Below are 25,860 nucleotides of genomic sequence, written 5' to 3' on the forward strand. Positions count from 1 at the left end.
ACGCATTAGCATTACCCTATAGCGTTACACAGTCTTTGCGTGTAAGTTAATGTTCAGCTGCATTATCCTGAACGCTTCTTCCTAAACTTTCAGAGGTGAAAGACATTCAGGTCACAAGCTGTTTCCCAGTGGATTTCTGCCAGATGCCTATTGGCAAAACTTCCTTTGGACTTCTTGGCAGACCCTACGCTATAGCTTGAAATAACAGAAGAACAAAGCTGCTCAACTGAAAGTTTGCATAACTGGTGAAGTCTGCCAATGAGTAATTCCTAATCATCTATCATGAGGAAATACAAGAATGAGCAAACAGTAAGGTTAAGTGTATTTACTTTGTGGGGAACAGAATCTAAGACATCACAAAGGCATGGCGACATGCATGCCAGCCAACAAGACCAGCCTCCAGGAATCTGGAAGAATGCCAGTGTCTCCCTCTGGCTTGTAAAATACATACTCCTGGGGTTTTTTTTTTGTTTGTTTTAATGGATTTTGGTCTGGAACTGAAATTGGGTTTACTCAACTTCATGACCTGAACAGAATATTTAAGTTTAAAAAAAAAAATAAAAAAGCAAAGAAAGTTTCTCCCTATAACTAAGTAACCAAGACCTCTCAGAGATAATAAATATATGCAACGAGTTATTTACTTTGAAGTTGTTTACTAACAAAAGAGCTGCACCCACAGTAAGAAATCCCAAACAGTAGGACTACAAGACTCCATGAGAGTCATTTGATCTAAAAATCCCTTTCAAATTATATTTTGTTTTTTTAAAGAGCACTTCAAACTAGGTAAGACCTAAGAAGAAGTGTTCACCTTTCTTCCCTCTTCCATAAGCAGCCAAGTTAGCAATTTTCAGATTACACTATTGTTCTAGAGACTTGGGGAGACTCCGAAGACACTATCAGAATTATGGAGACAACGGCGCCTGAACTAACATCTCCCAACCCCAACGCAAGCTGCCAAGACCATCCAGCTATGGATGTTGTTGTGTGCGATGCCAATTCCAGCTCTTACTCTGCTCACTAGCTGCCAAACGCCTCTTCCCTACTGTTTGAGCATTTCTGAAAGGAGCATTTCCTGTCATTTATAAACTTGAAGTTGGCCAATGAAGTACTGCGTAAGCCAGCTGCCAGGCAGGAAGTAGAGACTTTTGTCTGTTGGAAGAACCAACTCTTTGGCTCTATGGGAAAAATCAACCTGGCAGGTTCCGGGAAGAAGAGTATGTTTTAAGAGGAGGCATGGGCAAAATTCTGGACTAGAACAGCGACAAGGGATTTATCCAAAGACAGGATGCATCAATTCTACTTTCATGTTACAAAGCAGAGGTGAGAAAACACGTGTAGAGAAAAAAATGAAACTCTAAAAGAGGAAGCAATACATGACTCCTTGCCAGGCAATATATATTTAAAGTAAAAGCAGAGATTTGCTGCTAACCTACAGGAATCAAGGATAAAGAGACTATCTTAGTGAGTAACCTGACTTCTCTGTGAGAGCTTCTGCAGAACAGTAAGCTTCTCATCAGCAGCTGTAAATGCAATGGAGGAGTATCAGAGTGCTGAGAGCAAACACCTGCCAACCTTTAATTCTCTAACCCAGTTTTTAAATACAGGCATACCTCAGAGACATTGCAGGTTCAGTTCCAGCCCACTGCATTAAAGCGAGTATCACAATAAAGTGAGCCGCACAAATTTTTTTGTTTCCTAGTGCATATAAATTATGTTTATACTGTATATAACTGTCGTCTATTAAGTGTGCAGTAGCATTATGTCTAAAAAATGTACATACCTAATTAAAAATAATGCTATTGGGAAAATGGCACCAATAGATTTGCTCAATGCAGGTTGCTGCAAACCTTCAATTTGTAAGAAACAAAATCGAACTCTGTAAAAACTAGTAATGTTTGACCTGAAAGAAGAGTCCTTAGAGATAATTCGTTTATCTCGGTTTCTTCACTGCGTGCATAAGAAAAGAAACCCAGAGCAAATAAGAGGAGACTAACACAAACAGAGCTGGCTCTTGTCTCTTTACACCCCTCCCCTTTAGCACCAAGGTACAAACACCTCAGCCACTTCACATCACCTGTAGCTGCCGGTGCAGCTTTATAAAACACATCATCAATCTATTCACACTTGATATGAAATTCTGATGTCTATCTTTAGATTAATGGGCTTTGTTACATGGTTTTTACCCAAAGAGGTTTGAAGTGGCAGATGAGGGGCAGGGGAAGATGCAAACATCGCCGACAGTAAAGGCAGAAACACACACACTGCAAGACCATGGCAAAAGCTAAGCACACCTGACAGCCTGGTAGCTTCAAGAACAGGCAAAGGAAATTCTCATTCTCATGGGGATAAAACACGAACCATCTCAGCGATCTGTGTTCTCTGTAGAACTCCAGTTGCATTTTACTCTACATGTATTCTAGGCACTGAGAGAACAGAGTCCCCCACCTTTTCTCCCTGGACATTTCCCTAAATTTGGTGTAGCAGGTACCGCTCACAACTTTATGTGATACGAGAGCCAAACAGGAAGGGAGAGACGTAAAAACAAATTCAAGAAGGAAGATCCTAGAATGTTAATTTTATTTCACATGAATGTCTACCTCCAGTTATTATTGTTGATGCAACTGAATTGTGCACTTCTTTCAAAAAACATGATTGTATACAGTGTCTGCTAGGCTGCATTTATTTTCATACTATCACTGGTCTACTATTTCTGACCTCAGGAAAAATGCTACTCTTAAAAAGCAAATATAAAAATAAGGATTATTTCTTAATAATCCACCTGTTTACAAAACAAATAAAAGCTGTTTAATGTTTGCACACAAACACACACATGCACAACAGATTTGTGGGCACGACTACCTGAGCTGTGTAATAAGTACAAACGTTCAAAGTGGAAAGCGTGTCTAGTCTCTACTGACCTTTCAAAGCAGTAAACTTTCAGGTGAAGTTCAAGATGAAGGAAGCCTTTTAAAAATCCTTTCCTTCAACATTTAAAAATAACTAACCTCTTTCCCCCTCCTCAAAGTCTCAAACTTTTCCTTTGATATCTGGAAACATACATTAACAACCCTACCACTCAAGAACTTCAAAAGAAATAACTCACGGGTCTACTCTGCAAAGATAAGAAGGTTCTAGTGACAAGAATTGAAAAGCCTGTGCTGGCTCCTAACTGATGAGAGATCACACGGGGACCAGGTTTCGCATTAAGATTTTTCCCAATTAGCATTTAATGTCACACTACTCGAGGGCAACAGAGTCTGACTGTGTCCCTTTGACTTCATCCCCCTCAACCATAAAGAAAGCCAAGGCACATTGTCTTACCTCAAACTGTGGGTAAGGAGGAGTCATAGCTGAAGGGGGCCCTGAGGTGGGAGGTGGCATCCCTGAAGTGGGTGGGAACAGACCCAAGGCATTCAGATTTAATCCAGGAATTAAATGTGCTTGAAGCTGCAATGGTAAAAAGGTCCCTTCATTTTACAATTACAAGATCAAGTGTAAGTGAGCATTTATACGTGATAATATCCAGACTGTGACCTCGTTTTATGACTCAAATTTTAGAACAAAGCAGATGTTCCATGTGAGTATACTTGAGCATGTAGGTTATGTCTGTTTATAATTCTTGATATTTTAAAATCCATGTGCCGTCTGCCTCCTCTTTGACCTGAAGCCATGCTAGGTTCCTCAAAGCAGGGAACACAGCTTTCTTGCCTTTACGACCAGCTCACAGTGCTCAGACATATATGTAATCTGTACACTCTGGGCACACAGTAAATAGAGACTGAAAATCTTGCATTAATTGAAGAAACAAGCAAACACGATTTGTTCATTGAAGAGCAAACCAGATAGCAGATATTAAGAGATCTTTACGCCATGGAAAAAATTTGGCAGTCATGAGTCTAAAGACACAAAACAAATTCAAGCCCTTTGGAAATCAGGTCCCATCCCCATGTCTTCTACAATTAAACCTATCTTTGGAATGGATCCAGGAGCCAGAAATGGGATTTTGTTTTGGCTGAATTTGATAAGGGTTAAGGAAATAAGGTGGGGACTACAGAGTTCAGACTTGAGCACTCTCAAGAATCTTTTTTAAAGGTCTATGGGGCTGAATTTACCCCCAGGCGACTCTGAAACATTTGGATGAGCAGTGATAATGTGAAGGAAGGTAGGTAGGCAGCAGTCATTTGGGGGTAAAATGATTAGCATTCTAGGCTCTTCTCACAAGGTAATATCATTTTCACATTTTCCCTTCTTTTAGGTGTAAATGTTTCAGATGACAGGCCCAACCGAGGAACTGTTTTTTAATCATTTACTTGAAAATTCAAGATAGACTTTGGAAACGCTGCATTTTCTGCACCATTCCATCCATTAAGGAATGTCAGCAATGCACTTGCACTACACAGATTGTTTTGTCATTTGAAATTCTGTTATCTCCAAGGTTTATGAGTAACCAAATTTTAAATTTGTATTCATCACAGTAGCTTTCATATGCACGGTATCTATTATAATCCTAACAAGCATGCCATGTAGGCAGTAGCCCCATTTTACTGATGAGGAAACTGGTGCTCAGAGAGACCAAATAAGTTGTCCAAGAGAATAGAGGTACAGCTAATAAATGGTTGAGCTGGGATTCAAACCCAGTTCACAGACCTCTAAAGCCCACATTCCTATAATACTATCATCTCCCTCCAACTCACATGGTATGGGAGAGATTAACCTTTTTAAGGGAGGTATTAGCCTTACCTCACAGGTAAGGAAGCTAAGGCTTAAAGTTGGCTAAAATCACAGAGATAGCCAAGCCTGATGTCAAAGTCTGCATCTTGCCAACTATCCCAGGGCACTCACCGTGGTGCTAAAAATCAATTAGAAACCACATCTAACAATGACACCCTTAAAGGAATCAATGTTAATGCAATTGAAAACATCTTTTGATTGTTAATCAAAATAAAGACATTTCCTTCATGTTAAAACTAACATTCATGGAAGCAATATCATTTTCATAAGACTCCCTGATTTTCTTCATGATCTCTTCCTCAGCTTTGGCACATGTTTCCACACTGCCTTTGACCGTAATGGTGCGCTCTGGGTTGTACAGCGTCAGTTCCTGCAACCTGCAGATTGGAACAGAGGGGAAAGAAAAAGACTGGAAATTATAGGAGGAAGACAGTAACAGTCCAGCCACAGATGGCAATTAAAACCCAACTGTGGAGGCTGGCAATATGTAAAAGTGGGTGGTTAGCCATGATGAAAGATGAGTAAGCCCCAAAAGACATGACTCCAAGAATTGTAAAACTGCATGAGAGAAAATACTGCCCCTCCCACCTTCTCAATAAACATCGCTGAGTGTACACAGTTCGATTAAGTCCATGTTTTAAATAGAGTGCACTTCTTGACCACTTAAGGTGAACTATTTTCACAATTGAACAGTGAAATGTAGAGAGGAATCTACAGTTTTAGTGGAAACCAAGAAGCAAATGAACATAACCTTTAATGAGTATGTTCCTAGTCTGCACTGACCAATTCGAGGCGTTAACTGGCATTCTCATGCAATTGCATTTTCTGGGTCGCCAAGCAAGGAATAAGCACGGAAATATTCCAAAAGGGCAAGCCAGAATTTAAACTTATCTTTGACGGGAATTTTAGAATTTAGATTGACGTAGGCTTCAGGAAATAATACAAATCAATCCATTTTGACTAAATTTTAAAAATAGTCCCTCGATGACAATTTAGACAACTAAAAAGTTAGAATGCAACAGCAATATTCAGAAACTCCCTGCTTCACTCAGCTCCTGCTGAAGTTTCAAAATCCATTCAGGTGACATCTGAGACCACCTAAGCCTGAGCCACTCAACAGCCTTGAAGGGAACCAGTGGGAGATACTTACCATGGAAATAAGACTAAATACACAGATGGAAAGGATACAGAATATTGAGACAGCTCCCCTTCATATTCCTAGGGTCCAAATTCTCATTTTCACTACTAGCAAAATGTCTCAGGCTAGACTTGAGCCAGATGAATAGGATATTTTTCCTTAACTTCTTCCTAAACTCGCTAAAAATATAGACATCTACACAATGAAGATGATTTGTCTTAGACAAACAAGTGTAGGTCTCATCTCCAGGCTCAACCCACCTCTCCACTGCCAAGCATTTTCTGTTACAATTTTTAAAATAGTTGCTTCCAGAATAGATTTTAAGATTATTTTCTATTAAAACCCTCCCCTTTCTGAGCATAAAATTCAAGACAGGGTAGGATCATTTGTTATTTTTACCACTTTGCGGTTTTTCCTTTCTTTCCCACAAAGCACAACTCTCCCACTTCCTTTCCATCCCTTTCTTTGAAAACTCCTTACTATGTGAACATATTCCCCAGTCTCTCTCTACTGTTCTTCGACTTTTTGGGGGGTGCTCTGAAGGAAATGAAGGAAAGTCACCCTCAGAAGACAAAGGCCTTTCCATATAATTTCAGGGCATTCATGGCCCTAGGCATGGGGGCCAGCCTCCAAATCCCCACTCCCCAGGGATGGGCAGTCTCCTCCCACACTCACTAGAGCCAACATGTCAACAGCAATAGAAAAATGGTAAAAAGTGTGACTTCTGAGGCTATGCTATAAAAGACACTGCCGCTTCCGTCTTCCTCTTTCCTAGATCATTCACTCTGAGGGAAGAGAGCTGCCGTGTCTTTAAGACACGCAAACAGCCCTGTGGAGAGGCCCAGGAGGTGAGGAGCTGAGGCCTCACTCCAAGAGCTGCCATCAACTTCTCAGCAACATCAAGAGATCCCCAAACAGCACCGCCCAGTCAAGCTGTTCCTGAATTCCTGACCCACAGAAACTAGGTGAGCAGTCAATGCTTACCCTTGTCGTCAGTGGTCCAGTGTTGGGATAATTTGTTACACAGCAGTGCATAATACACTGGGTTATATATTCCAACTTTGGGAGTATATGCCAGAAAACCTGACCAAGACTTCAGCTAGGAAATATGAATGTGAAGTATTTAGTGCATCCTGCCTTTTTAGTGGGAACAGATAATACTTTCACTATGAGTTAGAAACAGATAGCAGGCAGTAGACTCAGTTTGAGAAATGAAGTATAAGTATGGTGGCACAGGCCAGCTCCAAGAGTTGTAAAATGCTTAATATATAACCTACAGCTTAGAAACGGTGTGTGAAAGTTTTCTGATTCAAAAGAAAGCAAGCCAGCACTTACGGAGATATTGTGATTTTAGTGTCTGTGTCTTGCTCAATTTTTTTAAGGTTTCTTCCTTCCTTACCAATAAGACGTCCTACAAAGTTATTATGGGCTAAAATCTTCAAGGGAATCTCTTCTGTGCTGTAAAGAAAGAAAAAAACAAACCAAAAAAAAGGGCCATCAAATCGGTAAGTAAACCTACCGTAGGGTAAAAAGACAATATTCGTTCATTAAACATTTACTTCCTACCTGCCATATAGGAAGAATTCTGCTAGGTATAGTTTAAAGCGTGCTGACCATTAGCCTACATTCTAGCAATGCATGAATAGAGGGGGTGAAAGAACACTGGCAAGTATTTGGATAGGAGTTAATGTTTAAAAGTTTTCTTTTATTCATCTCAGGGAATGTCTTCCAAAAATGGATTCTGTTAGCTCTTTGAAAACACCTTACTCGAACCCATATTCTGAAACCCTGAGCACCAGAACACCATGTACAAATGCAAACCAGTGTGATTTCAGAATAATTTTAAAACACAGTCCTGGAGGTACCATGCACAATTTATAGAGGGAAACAGAAGAAACTCAACAGTGGTTACACCTTGGGGGAAGAGTATAAGAGCAGGAAGGGACGGCTTTCACTTTTCACTGTGTACCTTTCTGAATTTCCAAGTCATATATGTAGCATTGTTTTAAAATGTCATTGGGGTTATCTGAATGGTGGGCTTTTTCTTTACTTTTCTCTGTACTAAATACAGCAACATATAATACCTTATAATTAAAATATATGTAATATATTTCAAAGGTCCCTACAAATTAAATGCTACTCATTAGGTCCCCAAGCTAAGTCTAGCATCTTACTCTGGATCCTGCTTTGAGCACACCACTGTGCTGGATGCTACAAGCAGCAGAGAACCCAACCTCTGCTCAAGGTTCCTGTGCAAAAGATACTTAGAGTTTCAACCTGAAACGCCCCATCAATCTCCAGTTTACCGCAGCACACGATTAGGGATTTCCCCACCTCCATACTCCCTGCTGCTGCAGGGTAGGCGGGGCAGACATGGACAGAGCTCCAACGAGCTCCAAGTAAAGGAGTGAGGATTTGGGGTCCCTGCTTTGGGTAAATCCCAGGGATACTTCTTGGACCTTAGGTGAGCTTCCTATGACACCCAATTGCCTTCTTTTACAGCTAGACTTTTCCCATTACACCACTCACAACATATCCAAACATGAATGAAAAAAAGGATTTAAAAGACTTATGCTTTATTACCGAATCAATAGTGCCAACCCTCTGTCGCTCTCTGGGACGGTATTTCTCTTTCTTTGTTGGCAATTCCCAAGAACTGTGTGTCACAGAATTCCAAAATAAGACAGTGTAAATATCAACCTCTTCACGGGGTAATCCTCTTTACTCACAATTTTATATCTTGAGCTTCTTTATGCATAATCTCCAGAATAGACTTACAAGCCGCAGAAGTGCCCTCAGGGGTAGAGAGAATAGTAATTGACTTCTCAGCGGCACCTGCATTCTCTTTACGATGGACGTCAATTCTTCCGGTGGGCACAGAGGGAGAGGAAAACAAGAGCTGTAAGCATGTATTCACAATAGAGTCTGTAATTACCAACTCTGAAGTCACAGCACTTCCGGGCAAAGAGTGGATGACTCACCCCCCTCAAAAGCATCAAGTCTCGATAAGCTGTCACCATGGATGAGACCAATTTTAATTTCAGTACTCCCCTATCTTTGCTCACGCAGGGGCAACTTTTCATTCTGCCCAAGCTGCATGTGCTTTATTTTCCTTTTAGGTGCCACAGGTCAAACATCTCACGTCCGAGAGCCTGGCTTCAAACAAAAGGCTTTCTTCTGCTCTAAAAGCAAGGGGGACGGGAACACAAGCCAAGAGGACTGGAGCTGGAATTCCACAAGCCAGGTGGAACTCCAGATGCTATACTGTATGTCCACGATCCGTCACATGTGGGAATTTCGCTCCTCAGTTTCCTCGGGCAGGGCTCTTTCTACATTTTGCCTCCTCGAGAGAGGAAAGTGCATAACAAATAGTGATGGGAATGGAACCCAAAGAGATGGCAATTTCACTTCAAAGAAAAACAAATGGCCAATAAACACAAAATGATGTTCCACGTCACTGGTCATTAAAACAAGGTGTCATTTTCTTCTAGGCCTGCGAGCATGTTAATGGATGAAATCAAGTGCTGGCAAGAGGATGCGCATCTGGGCATGGCCATCCTTCTGGTTCGGTGCAGAGTACAGAGCAAACCGCCGGGACCTATCAGAGCTGAGCTGCTTACGATTTTTTTTATTTTTTGGCGGTACGCGGGCCTCTCACTGTTGTGGCCTCTCCCGTTGCGGAGCACAGGCTCCGGACGCGCAGGCTCAGCGGCTATGGCTCATGGGCCCAGCCGCTCCGCGGCACGCAGGATCCCCCCAGACCGGGGCACGAACCCATGTCCCCTGCATCGGCAGGTGGACTCTCAACCACTGCGCCACCAGGGAAGCCCTGCTTATGATCTTTTGACCTAAGAATCCTACTTCTCGTAACGCCTCCTACAGATGTAGTCTCATACATGGGCCAAGACGGGTGTTTTTCACCCTTTGCAGTATTGACCTTTCGGATCAGACTAGTGCTTTGCTGTGGAGGCCGTCTCGTGCCTTGTAGGATGTCCAGCAGCATCCCTGGCCTCTGCCCACTAGATGCCAGTGGCAGCCCCCTCTCATCCACATGTGACAACCAAAAATGTCTCCAGACATTGCCGAACGTCTGCAGGGTGGGACCACTACTGCTTGAAAATCACTAGTGCAGGGACGTTCACTGTAGCACTATTTGTAATAGAAAGAAAGTTGGAATTATCTTTGAAATACCTCTCAGGAAGAAACAGTTAAATAACATTACATCCATACTATACAGCTGTTCGAAACCATGTGGTTAAATTACAGGTGCCAACATAGTTAGAGGTCCTTGATCTCATGTGAAAAAAAATGCAATACATACCATTTAAGGCTACACGTTAGTAGGTACAAGGAACGAGTCCTGTAAAGACATATCCCCAACTTAACAATGGTCACCTTGGGGGTTAGATGAAGATTAGCTCTTTGTTTTTGTTTTTTTAACGTACATACTTGTACGTTTTGAATTAAATACAAAAATAAGTCTTCTGTTTAAAAAGTACAAGGAAGAAAATCAACTATCAAAAAAAAAAAATGTGTTCAGGGAAAATTAAGTACTGGTGAGCTCCCCTGGCCACTCAAACACTAGATGAAGAGCTGCGTAACTCGTGGTCATGAGAAAGACCACTTCATCCTGCCAATAAAATCAAGGCCTGGATTTCATTTTCCTAAATGTCTGACTGAAAACTGAAGATTTATCTCAGAATTAAAAACTGTAACTAAAAATTAGGGCAATGTAGAAGTGAAACAAATAAGAGATATCTAGAAATAACGAATAAAAAAAGTATCTTAGATAACAGTTCTGATCTCAGGAACCATCTTTCCAGTCACTGGTTTCAATCCCCAATCACTGTTAAGCATTGTCTCTCTTCTAGTAGGTAACATGTTAGTCTCCCTCCTCCCGGTTTATTTCCATCTGCTCACTGTGTTAAGGATTACTAAACTCTGATCGTCTGAGAGAACGTGATGTTGCTTTACAGATTAGGGTAGCCCTGCGAGGCCATTCCAGAAATAGAAGATCTGATAATGACTAGTTTCAATGGCAAGAGTTAATTAAATCTGCTGGCAGAGCTGCAAGTGAATCATCGGATACAACAAAAATTGCTTCCCTTCCCTCTCCATCCTCCATCTTCCTGCTTAAATAAAACAAACAGTGCAATTTAAATCACAGAAGCTCTTTCCTCCTACAAGGAAATGAGTAGCTTTAAAAGGAACAACTTTAATCTGCCATGTGACAAGGAAGGCAAACCATTGAATAATTAGTTTCTGCAGGTAACGGGGAATCAAGGGAAGCAAGAAGCCCTTAAATTTTAATATTAAAACCAGGCAAATTTAAGATGAAAAGTGATTAGGCTGTGGTTCAGTTGTCTTCCCCACACTCTACATTATGAAGTCAAAGCCACTGAGTTTGCACAAACGTAACCAGCACCCAGCAACTCCTGCTTCAAAGCAGGGGAAGGCAGGACCAGATGTCACTCCACAGGGGAGTGGGTACGCAACCACCACTAGACACAGTTCGTTTGTTTCTGCGTGAGAAATGAGTCAGTCAGCTCAAGGCAGGCATGGTGCCTGTGATGAACATGGATAGCCTCTTAAGCCTGTTGCAACAAACACATAGGCAAGATATACACAGCACAAGGTTTAGTCGCAGTTTCTGAAGAAGACTCTGCTTAACTCCTTGAACCACACAAAATAATAATTTTTCTTACTAAATTTAAAAAGCAAAATGATCCACAGTCATCTCTGGAGCTGGCCCAGGGGCCACTTCCCTACCCTTTCCTATAGAATGACACAAGAGAGATTTGTACACACAGCCTCTTCTCCCTAATACACCCACAGTTCTTCAGGAAATATGGCAGCAGCTGTCCCAGAGGTGTGCCTGGTAGCAGTTTACAGAACTAAGGGTGAGGACAGAGTTCATTACCAAGTTTCTTTGGGTCAAAATCTTCACTACAGCATAACAGGATGGTTACTAAAGCAAACAGGATGGTTACTAAAGCAAAACAATGAATATATAATCACTGGAGCTTCAAAACTGAGAAAGTACCTTAGATATATTTTAAGGGCATTAAATATAATTCACATATAGTTATTTCACTCATTTGACAAATATGAGACCCACCTACATATAAGGCAACATGCCCACAACTGGGGCTACAGTGGTAAATAAAAACAAATAGCTCCTGCTTTCTACTCCTAAAAAGTTAGCGCCAAGGTTTGATGGAGAATCTTCTAATTCCTCAAAATCTGCAAATTAAAACTATCAAACAACATCCTAAAGAAACAACCATTCTAACTACATGGCTTAAACACAGGGTAACTATGGACCATAGCTGAATGATTCTTCACTGAAGTAAAGCAAGACTGAAAAACTATCTCTACATTAGACCCAGAAAATTACTTCCAAAAGCACTGAAGGCAGTTATCACTGGAGGTCAGAGTGGAGATGGGGGAGCAGAGAACCTAGAAGCTGCCCTCTTGTTTATCAGGGCCTCCCTCATCAGGAGTGGATTAAGTATCATTTGTTTTCCATTCATGTGTGAAAATTTGAAGTTCCCTTTGAGATTAAGGTTTAGCCCCAGGTTTATATGAAATGAACACTAAGATATCAAATCACGGGAATTCCCTGGTGGCGCAGTGGATAAGAATCCGCCTGCCAATGCAGGGGACACGGGCTCGATCCCTGGTCCAGGAAGATCCCACTCGATCCCTGGTCCAGGAAGATCCCACATGCCGCAGAGCAACTAAGCCCATGTGCCACAACTACTGAGCCTGTGCTCTAGAGCCCTCGAGCCACAACTACTGAAGCCCACGCTCCACACCAAGAGAAGCCACCGCAATGAGAAGCCCGCGCACTGCAACGAAGAGTAGTTCCCGCTCGCCGCAACTAGAGAAAGCCCACGTGCAACCCACCGCAGCCATAAATAAATAAATACATTTATTTTATTTATTTATTAAAAATAAAAAGGGTATCAAATCACAAAGATTTTCTGGATTCCCAAGTACCATACAAGAAGGGATCATTACCATGTTCAGAAGGACACAAAGTACCAAGACAACCCACTCTGTTATTAAGATCCAAAGGGGAAAGCATGAAGGGCCCCACACACTCAGGAATACTCACTTAGACTGGGTCTGTTTCGTAATGTTCCGAATGGTAGCACCTTCTTTTCCTATAATGGCTCCAACGAATTGGGTGGGAACCAGCAGACGTAGAGGCAAGTCGCACGGTTTCTGCTTGGACATGGATCCTGGAGACCCCTGCCGCGATGAGCCCCTCTGCCCAAACCCACGGCGACCTCGGGGCTGCTGCGAGGGGTTCTGCTGGGCAGCCATTTCGTCAGGGATGTAGGCCACTTTCAGTGTGAAGTTCTCCAGCTGGAATCCATTCAGTTTGTCTAAAGCTCTGAAAGTTGACAAGGAGCAGGGGGTGGGAAGAGGAACCGAGCTATAAAACAAACCTTTCAGCAAAGCAATACCCACCTAATCCACTCAGGATTACTGGCTCTAAAACTTCTGAATAAAGCCACTGAAGAAGTAGCAAACCCAGAACACACATACACTTCCCCCACCCCCGACCTGCACTTTTCCTTTGAAGGACACATAGGAAAGACCAACAAGTTTCCAAAGGGAACATATTTGCCATCTACCAATAAAGTAAAAAAAAAACACTTTGTCAAACCCTGACTAGGGAATTCCCTGGTGGTCCAGTGGTTAGGACTCAGCGCTCTCACTGCTGAGAGCGCTGAGTTCAATCCCTAGTTGGGGAACTAAGATACCACAAGCCGCATGGTGTGGCCAAAAAAAACCCCAAAACAAAACAAAGAAACAAACAAAAACCCAACAAACAAACAAAAAAGAAAAACAAAAAAAACCCCACTCATGACTAGGCTATTACCCATAAGGTCAGTAACAGCCTATGAGCACCGGCACAGCAAGAGAGGAGTGGGCAGTCGTCATCCTGGCCAGTTTTTCCAAATCAGAATGGAAAGGATGTAACGAATATACACCTCCCTTACTTCAACCTCTTAAATACAAATATTTTAAATATTTTAAGAATCAAAGGACAGGGACACTTCCCTGGTGGTCCAGTGATTAAGACTCCACGCTCCCAATGCAGGGGGCCCGGGTTTGATTCCTGGTCAGGGAACTAGATCCCACATTCTGCAACTAAGACCCAGTGTAGCCAAATAAATAAATAAATATTAAAAAAAAAAAAAGAAAAAGAAAAAAAAAGAATCAAAGGACAAAATTCTCTAAGCTACTCAACGGAGATGGGTAGGATTTAATACTCAGGTTAATCAATCACTATAAATTCTCAATACCTATTATGAGCCAGTCCCCAAGGGAGTAAGCAGTCCCTGCCCTTGTGGAGTTTATGATTTGATTTGGGGCAGAGAGACAGGGGTGGTAGTGAGCCAAAAAAAGCAAATGAAGCTGTTTTCTACCTTACCTATCTAACCATCCATCCATCCATGCATCCATTCATCCATTTTGAGGGGAGCTTTACTTTTGTTTTGTTTTCATTTTTGAACCTTATTATGGAAAAGTACCCAATCTTAAGCATACATCTCAATGAATTTTCACAAGGTGAACATGCATATCGAGATGCAGAACTAAGACACACCAGTGTCCCAGAAGCCCCACCAACCAGTACCTCCTTCCAGTAACTGCCCCTCCTCTAGGCTTCTCACACCATAGATTAATTTTGCCTGTTTAAATTTCTATATAAATATATATGAGTAGACATGTAATCTCTCATGTCTGGCATCTTTTACTTACCTTGTTTATAACAGTCATCCAAACTGTTGTGTTCTAGCTTACCTACATATTCTAAAACTGAAAAACTCAATAAAAAGTTGACAGACGATATCACCAAGGTTTCAAAAGCATACACAGACATAATCCTAATAATACACACTCCCAGTGCACAACAAAATTTTTTTTAAAAAGGCCTCACACTTTCTCTAGCTTTACTCAGATTCTTTGCTCAGATGGTGCTTCAGTGGGCCCTGAGTTCAATCCAGGCAGGGACAGAAATACAGGCATGAAATGCTCTCTGTCTAGTTGCTCAGAATGATCATTTCTGGTTCACGTACTGCTTTCCTTATCTGGAGATCTTTCCATTTTTGACTTGGATGGAAAGGGTGGCGGGGGGAGATAGTCCCAGCACCAAAAAGGGTACCAAAACCATGAAACTGCATGGCAGATCCAAGCAACCAGACAAGGCATACCAATGTTCTTAGGACCCAGAATTCTGCCCTTTCTCACTCCAATCCCCTGTTCCATCACTGTCCTACAGTGCCTTGCACATGAATGAACTCTTATTAGAAAAGATCCCAATCATACAGGAAAACAAAGTATCAAGAAATTTCTGTCACCATCACCAACCCTCCAAGACCCTTCCCACTGTAACTGTTAACTGTGATAACTTCTGCAGATGGACCAGTTCTTTCCATATGTTCACACAGGTGTGTACGTGTTCAGTACCCTCTTTAAAAGCGTAACTGAGATCATGATATACATAGTCTTGTGACTTGCTTTTTTTCCAAATACAATACATCTTGGGATATTTCCATGTGATTTCTGTATCAGAGGGCATTCTTTTCTAATGTATATATAACTGAATCACTTTGCTATACAGCAGAAGTTAACACAACATTGTAAATCAACTATACTTCAATTTTTAAAAAGTAGCTAAAGATGGCATTCTTTTCATAAGCTTCACAGGTGATAGCAGGCACACAGCAAAACTTGTTTTACCAATGCCCTGATACAAGAACCTTAAGTTAACACATTTTTCCTTGCTTCTTCCCTCTCCCCTTTTTTCTTAAGGAATATGTGGATTAAGGGCCCTAAAATATTTTGGCTATTTCTAAAGGAAGACAACAGCTGAGAGATTTTATTAATATCAATGATGTATATTTATTACAGGAAGTTGCAATTACAGAAGTTTCAACCAATTAGATATTCATTCAAAGTAACCTTTTTTTCGCCCACGCTGGGCCGCTTGTGGCACCTTAGTTCCCCAGCCAGGGATCGAACCAGTGCCCTCAGCAGTGAAAGCGCAGAGTCCTAACCACTGGACCACCAAGGAATTCCCCATTCCAAGCAACTTTAAACCTTTTAAAAGCCCAGAAGAAACAGATCATTGAAGGTTCTTTTAGAAGACATAAAGAAAGCCAAGCCCAATGTAGGAATTAACTACACCTACAGGGATAAAAGGCAATACAGTCCATAGTGACTTCCTTTCCCACTATAAAATTGAGTACTGCCAGCTTCAGAAGAGGGTAAGTAAAGTTTGATTCTAGAATTAAGTCAGTAATGTTACCAAAAAAAGTAATTAGCTTCTTTCTTGAGTGAGAGAGGCAGGCAGACAGACGTCCTTCTCCATGGGAATAAACAGAGATAAACATGTAAGTCACCAGATCCTTTTATGTATTCTGGGGCTATCCAGATAAGGTCATGTGTGTCCCAAGAAACAACTCTCTCAAATTGGCATAAACTGTAATTCCAAACTTCACTGTGCTGCTTTAAAAAGATTTCTTGGAGGGGAAAAGAAAAGATTCTCTCACTTGGGAGGTCAGATAGCACAGGGCTCCACGACCCAGTGCGCAGTCTGGGTCCCAAAGGCTCTAAACTCAGGCTGCTCCTGTCAGAGAGCAGACAGCACACACTGTGTATATCCCACTGCTAACTGCCAAGGAAGCAGGGTTCCCAACCCCTCAGCCCACGGTGCTCCAAACTTGGACACAGCTAGCTGAAGGTACAGGAGTAACTTAACTGCAAGCAATGACTTTCTCATGACTGAAGATTCCAAGTTTCTGAATTTTAAGTCAACCACTATAACCTTTCTATGCACAAAGCTTAATATTCAGCTATACCATTTGGTGGTCTGCTGAGTGCAGGGGAAACCCTAATAGTATTTTCACCAAGCCTACTGTACGTGCAAGACGTGTGATCAACAATTGTCATCATAATTACTCAAAACACATGCGTTCAGCTCAACAGAACTCAAGGATGTTTATCCCACATGTGTATTACTCAGGAGGCTGTTTCTCATCATTACTTGACTCTGCTCTGATGCAATTTTAAGAGTCATTCAGAAGATGGTGAGTAGTTTTGCTAGCTGGTAGCTCTTAATTGCACTGCTAAGTTTATTGGGATATAGATCACAGTGTAGGACTGAAAGGGCCTTGAGAGAAAGTATAAGTAGTTTATCTCAAGGATGAGAGAGTAAGAAGAACTGAGACCCAGAGAGGTTAAATTTATCCAATGGTACACACATACAGAGCTGAGCAGTGAAAGAGAGACCCAAATTCTAGCCCAGCTTGAAGGCTAAGTAGCCATGGAACCCTGGAAAAGTCGTTGTTGTTTGGCATTAGCCTAGATTTATGGGTCCCTTTCAACTCTAAATTCCATGTCTAAAATCTCTTTTTCTTATTCCTAGACCTCACTGCTGCGTATCTCATAGATCCTAACAAAATGAGGCTTAGCCATTATTGAAAAGTCATACCATTCCATTTTCTCCTTGTACCAAGAATAAGAGGCTGAGACATACAATTCAGCAATAATTACCAAAAGCCTGATAATACCACTGCAGGGATGCATCTTAAGGAAACAATTATGGACAAAGCCCATATATTTACCTACAAAAGACTTCATTACTAAACTAGTTCTAAAGACAAAAAACAACTGCAAACAACCTAGATGCCCAGTAGAGGACTTAGCTACACAGACTGTGGTAGGGATGAAATACCAGATAGAGATTACTAATAGTATAAATATAGTTAATGCAAAGACAACCTGCACAACTCTATAGAATGATCTTTAGCATTTTAAAAGTTGTAATGCATGGACAAAGTCTAACAAACTTGATGGCAAATTTCACAGTATCTCTGAATGGCAAAAAGGGCAACAAATTTCTTTGTCTCACTACCTGCTCTATTGTTTCTTTTTCCAGAATAAATCTTCTATTTACATAATTTTCAAAGCTTAAGGGTAAATATCCTCCCTTTAGCCATCAGCCAAGTTGTTTCAAACACTTCTGTGTGTACCCAATACAAATCTTCAAACTGATATGAAAAGATATGCAGTAATAGCTTCAATATATAAACTATATTCCTACTCCCCAACAAAAAAAAAACACACACCAGAAATAGGAACCCCCTGGACAACAAGGTCCTACTGTATAGCACAGGGAACTATATTCAATGTCCTGGGATAAACCATAATGGAAAAGAATATAAAAAAGAATATATATATAAAACTGAGTCACTTTGCTGTACAGCAGAAATTAACACAGCATTATTAAATCAACTACACTTCAATTTTAAAAAATAAAAAGTAAAATAAAATGCCAAATCAATCTTTAGAAAAAGCTCCTCAGATAATAAACAGCCCCAACTACAAAAAAAAGAAAAGAAATAAGAACCCTAAAAAATAGAACTAAATACCTACAAATTCTGAAGGGTTCTTTGTCACCCATTACAAATCTTCCAATGAATACTGTCTTTGTTATCTGAGCATCCCTGGAAGATGGAAGGAATAGGTATTCCACAGACCCAAGTCCCTCTTGCTTCCAGGAACAAGAAATACTAAGTACATACTCCTGTTTTTTTGTTTTTTTAATAAAGTGCTTTGATCTTTTTTTTAATTCATATTTTTTATCTATTTTTAAATTTTTATTTATTTATTTTCGGCTGCGTTGGGTCTTCATTGCTGTGCGCGGGCTCTCTCTAATTGCGGCGAGCAGGGGATTCTCTTCATTGTGGTGCGTGGGCTTCTCATTGTGGTAGTCTCCCTCGTTGTGGAGCACGGGCTCCAGGCGCGCGGGCTTCAGTAGTTGTGGCTCGCAGGCTCTAGAGCACAGGCTCAGTAGTTGTGGTGCACGGGCTTAGTTGCTCTGCAGCATGTGGGATCTTCCTCGACCAGAGCTCGAACCCGTGTCCCCTGTATTGGCAGGTGGATTCTTAACCACTGCACCACCAGGGAAGCCCCATACTCCTGGTTTTAATAATTTATTTTTTAAGTTTTCATTATTTTTACTCATGTATTATTTTAGTAAATTAGTAATTTGAGGCTTGGGTTAAAGCAAATGCATGCATTTCCTAGTAATATTGGCACTGTTAACGTTTGATTTTTTTCTTAGCCACAAGGTGGCAGGAATTTCCATGTTAAATTCTTAGAGACATAGCCTTATTGAAGAATCCTCTTAAAAGTGTCATTCATAGAGCTTAAAAAGAGGCTTTTGAACTTGGTCCCTAACTCCTGAGGGTCAGTGGCCAGTCATTATCTGAAATGAAGTATCCTGTACAATAACAGGGTGTTATCAACAGCAGTGAAAAATGTTGGGAAAATGTGTAATAGTTGCTAACTTAGGAACTCTTACCACCTTCCCATTTTACACATAGGGTTGAATTAAGACAGTTTAACTTGACCAGAGTCACAGCTAGAGAAGTGGCACAGAAAGTCCATTCCATGGAATTGGACTCTGGAATGTATCCTCTTAATCTCCATGCTCTACTCACTCCTGCACAAGCACATCCCAGTTACAGAGATGCCCATGTAACAGACGCTACGGAAAAAAAGAAGTCAGCTGAGAATGTCACCTCAGCCCTTAACACCTAAAGAAGTTAGCTTTGGATGGCTGCAATGGAAAAGGCAAGAAGAAATCATGCCAGGTTAGTTTAGGCAACAGTCTTGCTGGAGCTCAGAGAACAGGCTCTCAGGTTTCAGCAGAGCAAGGCCTGAACGGACCAGCCTTCCCCAGCTCCAGCCAAATCCAGCTGTTCTTCAGGTGCCCAGAAGCAGTGGGTTGAACAAGAATTATTATTTACTGTAAATTATCAAATTTATATTTGATAAGACCACTGTCTATAAATATGAGCATATATGCATGAATATATTAGTTTCTTGTCAGCCCTCATTTTGTAGCTGAAAAACTGAAGCTCAGAGAGGTCAAGGTTACAGTCAGAGCTGCCTGACCTCAGGGTCCATGCTTTCTCCACTACATCGAATGCCTCTCAAATAAAATTAGTTCTCCTCAAAGGATGATAATGCACTTCACATCTTTTTAAAAAACTTACTAGAAAACTAATAGTTTTCATAACATTGTACACAAAATTGATTTGTCCATTCTTTAAATCTATTAACTTTCTCTGAATACTCACTTGTTTTCTAATTCTCTTTGATCTTTGGAATTCTTGAGAGGGAGAAAACCCAGTATTCCTAGAAGGAAGCTCAACTTGGACAGGAATTAAATCAGGTAATCCCTCTCCAAATACTTTTCCAGCACTGGAAGGCACATCCTTGAGGACAGAGACTTTGCCTTTATTCACTGGCAACTTTTGGTCAATAATTGGTACTCAATAAATGTTAATGGGTTGACTACTAGAATGAAGGACATGATGATTTTTCATTCGCTGAAATGCCCAGTTTATTTGTTTAGATTATAGAACTGCCTAAACTACAAACTCCTAACAGTCTTTTCGTCCCTCCTCGTGATCAACAGGATCCTGACAATCTCTAACAATCACTGCGAAGTGCTTTTAGAATTAAAATGTCTCCACATTCAGCTTGCTGTCATGCTGAGAGTACCTTCAGCAGTCATTCTGCCTTGGCTAGCAGTCTGCCCTTCCCATGCCTGCACTCTTAATGCTTCGGAATTTTTACAGGGGGTTGTGGGTGCTAAATGTCAGCCAGTCCCCGTGAAGCCTCACTCCAGACATCTGCAAAGCTATGTGGGTATGTCTCCGACATGCGCTCTCCCATACAGCTGTGTAACTGCTCAATGAGACACCTCCCCTCTACCCAGCGAGCCTCACATAAACTGTCAAATAACACAACTGGGACAGGCCTCTGACAATCTCCAAATATCCTTGGGTTTATCATGCTGTCCCTCATCTCCCATCTAACAGAGAGTTGGCTCTACCAAGTAATATTTATTACAGTCTTTGTAAAGACTAACACATGTAAATGAATGGAGGAGCCCCTGTGTTCTCACTGCTCACTTTTACCCCCAATCCACTTCGGGTAAAAAATGTGAAATTTTCTTGTTATTCCTCTTATATCATGATTGAAGAATAAAGTTCGTAAGAAATCAGTTTGTTTTACAACATATGCCACAGCTTCTATAATGTCCTCACATAAACTGTTAACATTTTAAAAATAAATGAACGATACAAACAGAAGGAAAAAATGAGTATTTTAAGATATATTAAGAGCCTCCACAGACGTGGAGATCAGACTTGTGGTTGCCCAGGGGGGTGGGGGGGGAGGGAGAGGGATGAACTGGGAATTTGGGGTTGGTAGATGTAAGCTATTACATTTAGAATGGATAAACAACAAGGTCCTACTCTATAGCACAGGGAACTATATCCAGTCTCCTGGGATAAACCATAATGGAAAAGAATATTAAAAAAAGAATGTAGATATATGTAAAACTGAGTCACTCTGCTGTACAGCAGAGGTGGTACAACATTGTAAATCAACTATACTTCAATTTAAAAAAATAAAAAAAATATATTAAGAGTCTCATATTAAACGTGAATCTCGAGTCTTTTGCTCCTGAGAAAGAAAAGTGAAATTAACATAATTAGATACTACTTCTCACCCACTGGATAGGCAAAGTTTGACAAAGCCCTGTGTTAGGGAGAATTACGGAGAAATGGACTCTCGCACAGTGCTGACGGGAATTTAAACTAGTTCAAGCTTTAGGAAGGATAACTCATCAATATCCAACAAAATTTTTAAAATGCACATCCATCTTGACTCAGCAAATCTACTTCTAGGAATTTAACCTATGGCTATACTCGCACACTTGCAAAATGACTGCAAAAGGGATTCAATACATCATCGTTCATAACTGCAAGAGAACTAAAAATCCAATTTGGGAATAAGTCACTCCATATCCATACAATCAAATTCTATGCAACTGTAAGAGATACATTTATATGTATAAAACACTCAAATGTTATGGTATCATTTGGGTAAAAAGGAGGAAGAACACACACACGTGCTGTTCTTCCATACGGTTATCTACACGGGAGGGAACAAGGTAGGTGGGGAACAGCGCCGGGAGGAAGATCTGCACTGCATACATCTTTAGACCTAGACCTTTAAAATTCTGAACCATGTGAATATTACCAATTTAAAAAATAAAGTTCCACTCGTGTTATGCAAATTTCCATCTCTTTCCCACCCCCATCTTTCTTTTCATAGTCCCTCCATGCGTGGGTACTGCCTTTGGTAACCTGGCTCTATTCCCACTCTTGTTGCTGGTTTCGCCTTTCTCCTTTAGGGCTCAGGGTCAGCCAGCATGGTCCTTCTTTTCCCACACAGAGCACAGACAGTCTGTTGCTGCCTGCACTTTAGCTGGCAGTGGTCAAAATTTCCGTGGTCTGCTGACACTCAGCACTGCTGGGTACCTTGCATGCCATCCCTCCATGTTTGTGTTCTGAGCAGATCAGTCAAAAGAAATATTTGTGGGATCCTCATTTCCTCTCTCTAGTGGTCAATCAGTTCATTCGATTATTCCCGAGCCTACAGAATTATCTTTTCCTAGGTAAGATTTTTTTGATCTGTGAAACTCTGCCTATTGCATCAGAATAAATTTTTTTCCACCAAATTACATTAATCCCACTTCCGCACACTCCTAAATGAGAACAGTAATCAGAAAAATCAGCGAACAAGCAAACTTAACAGCTAACACTGTTGTTAGTTTAACCCATGATAAACTTACCAGCTTTGGGCAAAACAGCAACAATATATGTTATCATAACCAATAACAAGGAAAAAAGTCTTTAATGTAATTTAGCAATGATACCCAGGCCCAGAGCTTTTTGCAAACAGGATGCAATTCAGCTTCGTACTGTATCACTACATTCTTGGCATTAAAGATATACTGAAAATGTAATAAAAACTTTAACCAATGTAGGTTCTTATTAGACATTCAAACTTAAAAGAACTGCAAGGTCAAACTTTGCAAAATAAAGTTTATGTCTGCTACCCACCAGCCCAAAATATAAGTACTATATTTAACCTAGTTATTACACAGAGATTAAAAGTTTCAAACTGCTTACTGTCTAGCTTGCTCCTTACTGGAATAGGTTACATTAACGACTGCAGTTTCCGAGTCAGTGTTCACTAGAGGAAGAAAAAAAATGAAGAGGAAAAAATAGGTTAGTTTTCTTTCTTCTTTCTTCCTTTTACAAATTTGAAAGCAATTGAGAAGACATGTACCTTGCTCACAGCTTTCCACCACTCCATACTGGACTAGTAAACTATCCAGCACCTATCAGGAGGGGGAGAGAAAATTACAAACTTTCAATTTCCCATGTTATTAACAAGGGCAGGATTAGGTTTTAAAATCACAAAGTAATTGTGATGGAAATGAGGCCCCCGCCCCCCCAAAAAATAACTGGGGTTTGGACCTACAGAAGTGAGGGAAGGGCCCCATAGGGAGCATACGGTGGGTTTTTCTCTTCTGCCTCTCCCGAGGTCCCTGACTTCGAGCTGATTTAACCAAGAAATATAGGGGCTCAGCAAAATATTCAAAGCTACAGCTGCTGGTCCCTGAGGCTGGAGGACAAAGAAGCATGTAATTCCCATACACACACCACCAACACATCATCACACTTCCTCCTTGTATAGCAAGTCACAAGACAAGGGCCCACGTTAAGTTTTATCTTTAAGATATTCCTTTTCAAAGAACTTCCTTTCACAGCTGGAACAGACGTATCAGAACAGACTACTCTCAAGGCAGGCTAGCAAAATGAAGAAAGATATTCTGCCTGGAGTCTTGAACTAAAGACTAATCTAAGTGGTTTATCAATTCTTGGGACAGTAGAAAGTATAAAAAGAAGTGAGTCTGTGCTGTCAGTCTTCTAAGCCTACACTGAGTTGGAAAAAGTACAGTTGGAACTATCTTTCCCATAGCTTCATTATTGCACATGCATGTTATTCTAATGAAAGGCTGTTAAAACAGCAACTGAATTTTATTATAGTATAAACTGCAGGTGTACATCTCATCCATGTAAACCAAATTCAACTGTCATGCGCTTCCAAGAACTGGAACAGGTTTTTCTTGAAAAGTAAAACAAAATAAACTTCTATTAATTTATAGTGAACCATTTACTCATCAATTTAATTGCAAAATTTGAAGGACAGTCCCTTGAGAATGTTTTCTGGCCCCCAGGACACGGTAAACCACTAAGAAGCTCACTAAATAAGTTTCTATGGTAATTTCCTACTAAACTTTAAGCAAGTTCTTCTAAAGCAATGTTTACCTCAAGTGGTACCTTTCAGGCTTTTATTTTGTCTGCTGAGTCCAGATTGAAATCTATAGCAAGGTTTGTCTGGAGATGAACTTTTTATTTATTTATTTTTCCATTTTAAATAAGGTTAACACCTATTTGTGAATGGAATGGTTAGTATTTTCATAGGTAAGTTTTGACATAGGGAATTTCCTGTGGGTGAGGTCTAGAAGCACACTGATCTTTGTCTCAAATTATAGCTACTGCTTAAATCATAAAGCTTAATTTTTTACTTTTAATTCAGAACACTTAACTGACTACATAAAATTTCATTTGTCTGTCTCAGCCATTAGAATGCATGCTCGGCATGAACAGGAAGTTTTTGTTCACTGTACTAGCCCCAGCACCTAAAATACACAGGCAGAAAATGACATTCAAATAGTTCATAAATAAAGTGAAGCATTCTCAGGGGGAAATACTAGTATAGCCTATTAGGAACAGTACTCTTTATAACAGTGCTCACCTGTTTTAGAGGTAAGTCTGCCGTGCATGTAATGTTGATAAGAGACCTAATTTATAAAGGCCAAAAAATAGGAAACCTTTCACAATGCCATGCAAATAGATAGTACGCAACATGTAGTGCCTTTAAAAAAATTTAAACAGCAACCTACTTATACTTTTAAAACTAAAAAAATTTTTTAATACCAATAAATGTTTTCTGTGTAAATTAAAAAATTCTAACAAGGTGTTCATTCCAACTTAAATAATTAAAGCAGCAGGAAAGGTACATCTATCATTTAAAATTTAGCTTTTAAATGAAAGCCACTCCAATAGTAGAGCTTTACGAAATTTGGGTACCTTGAGGGGCAGGGGTACGGAGGCAGCTAGAGGTGGTGGAGGAGGCATGTAGGAAGTAGGGGGTAAGTGCCAATTTAATAGATGTTAATTTAAATAAACATCATTCTTAATTCTTCCTAAAGGCAATTTGTTCACTAAATACGTTAGTCTCCACGTAGCTTAACTTACACTACATTAACTTTTACTACTACAGAGAAAACAGTACAAAAGTTAAATACCCATGATTTATAAACAATGTTGACTAAACCGACAATAATGCTAATGAAACTAATGCCTCCAGAAGGCCCACTGGCAAAGTGATATATGAATTATATATACATTGATATATGTATACACACAAATAGACATATATTTATATGTGAATATATATATATATACACACAGACACAATTAATACAAGTAAATTTTTAACTTGAAAAAAAACAGGAAATGTCCATCAAATTTTTCACTGCATGTATTATATATAAAGTTTAGTATGTTCAAAACAAAATTGCTTGTAAGAGTTCAACATTCTAAGTAATAATAAATGCTATTGGTTGTCAACTGTCCCATGTGTAAAATCTCTAGAAATTAGAAACTACAGTCCTATGCACTAAAAATGGTAATTTTATTGTATGTAAATTAGCATCCCCATTTCCAAGGCACCTTAGCTGACCTAATCCCCGAGATGAAAGCAATGTCATTTTATAATCTCTTCACCGATCTTTATTCTCCCACTAGACTAGTGATTATTGACCACAGTGATGTGATTATTTGTCAGGTGTGTCACAAGTAACTTATTCCTCACAGTTATACTGGCTTCCATACTCCAGATAATTTATACGTGTATGATCATAGACTCCAATCCTCCTTATTGGACACATGTGTTTTAGAAGATGATGG

At 40.3% G+C, this 25,860-nt stretch overlaps 1 protein-coding gene across 1 annotated transcript in view; it reads right to left on the minus strand.

The window, feature by feature from the left end:
- Window positions 1-25,026, minus strand: part of IGF2BP3 (insulin like growth factor 2 mRNA binding protein 3) — a 37,668-nt gene extending 12,642 nt beyond the window's left edge. The window contains exons 1-6 of the mRNA XM_089917094.1: window positions 24,979-25,026; window positions 23,108-23,159; window positions 22,948-23,011; window positions 12,990-13,271; window positions 4,973-5,108; window positions 3,322-3,447 (exon numbers count right to left, since the gene is read on the minus strand). Coding sequence (XP_089773220.1) covers window positions 3,322-3,447; window positions 4,973-5,108; window positions 12,990-13,271; window positions 22,948-23,011; window positions 23,108-23,159; window positions 24,979-25,026 — 708 coding nt within the window. The remainder of the gene's footprint in view (window positions 1-3,321; window positions 3,448-4,972; window positions 5,109-12,989; window positions 13,272-22,947; window positions 23,012-23,107; window positions 23,160-24,978) is intronic.
- Between the last annotated feature and the right edge of the window lie 834 nt (window positions 25,027-25,860).

The sequence above is a fragment of the Delphinapterus leucas genome, chromosome 9 (assembly GCF_059928025.1).
Source record: "Delphinapterus leucas isolate spDelLeu-1000000601 "Yukka" chromosome 9, BTC_Dleu_Yukka2, whole genome shotgun sequence".
NCBI lineage: Eukaryota > Metazoa > Chordata > Mammalia > Artiodactyla > Monodontidae > Delphinapterus > Delphinapterus leucas.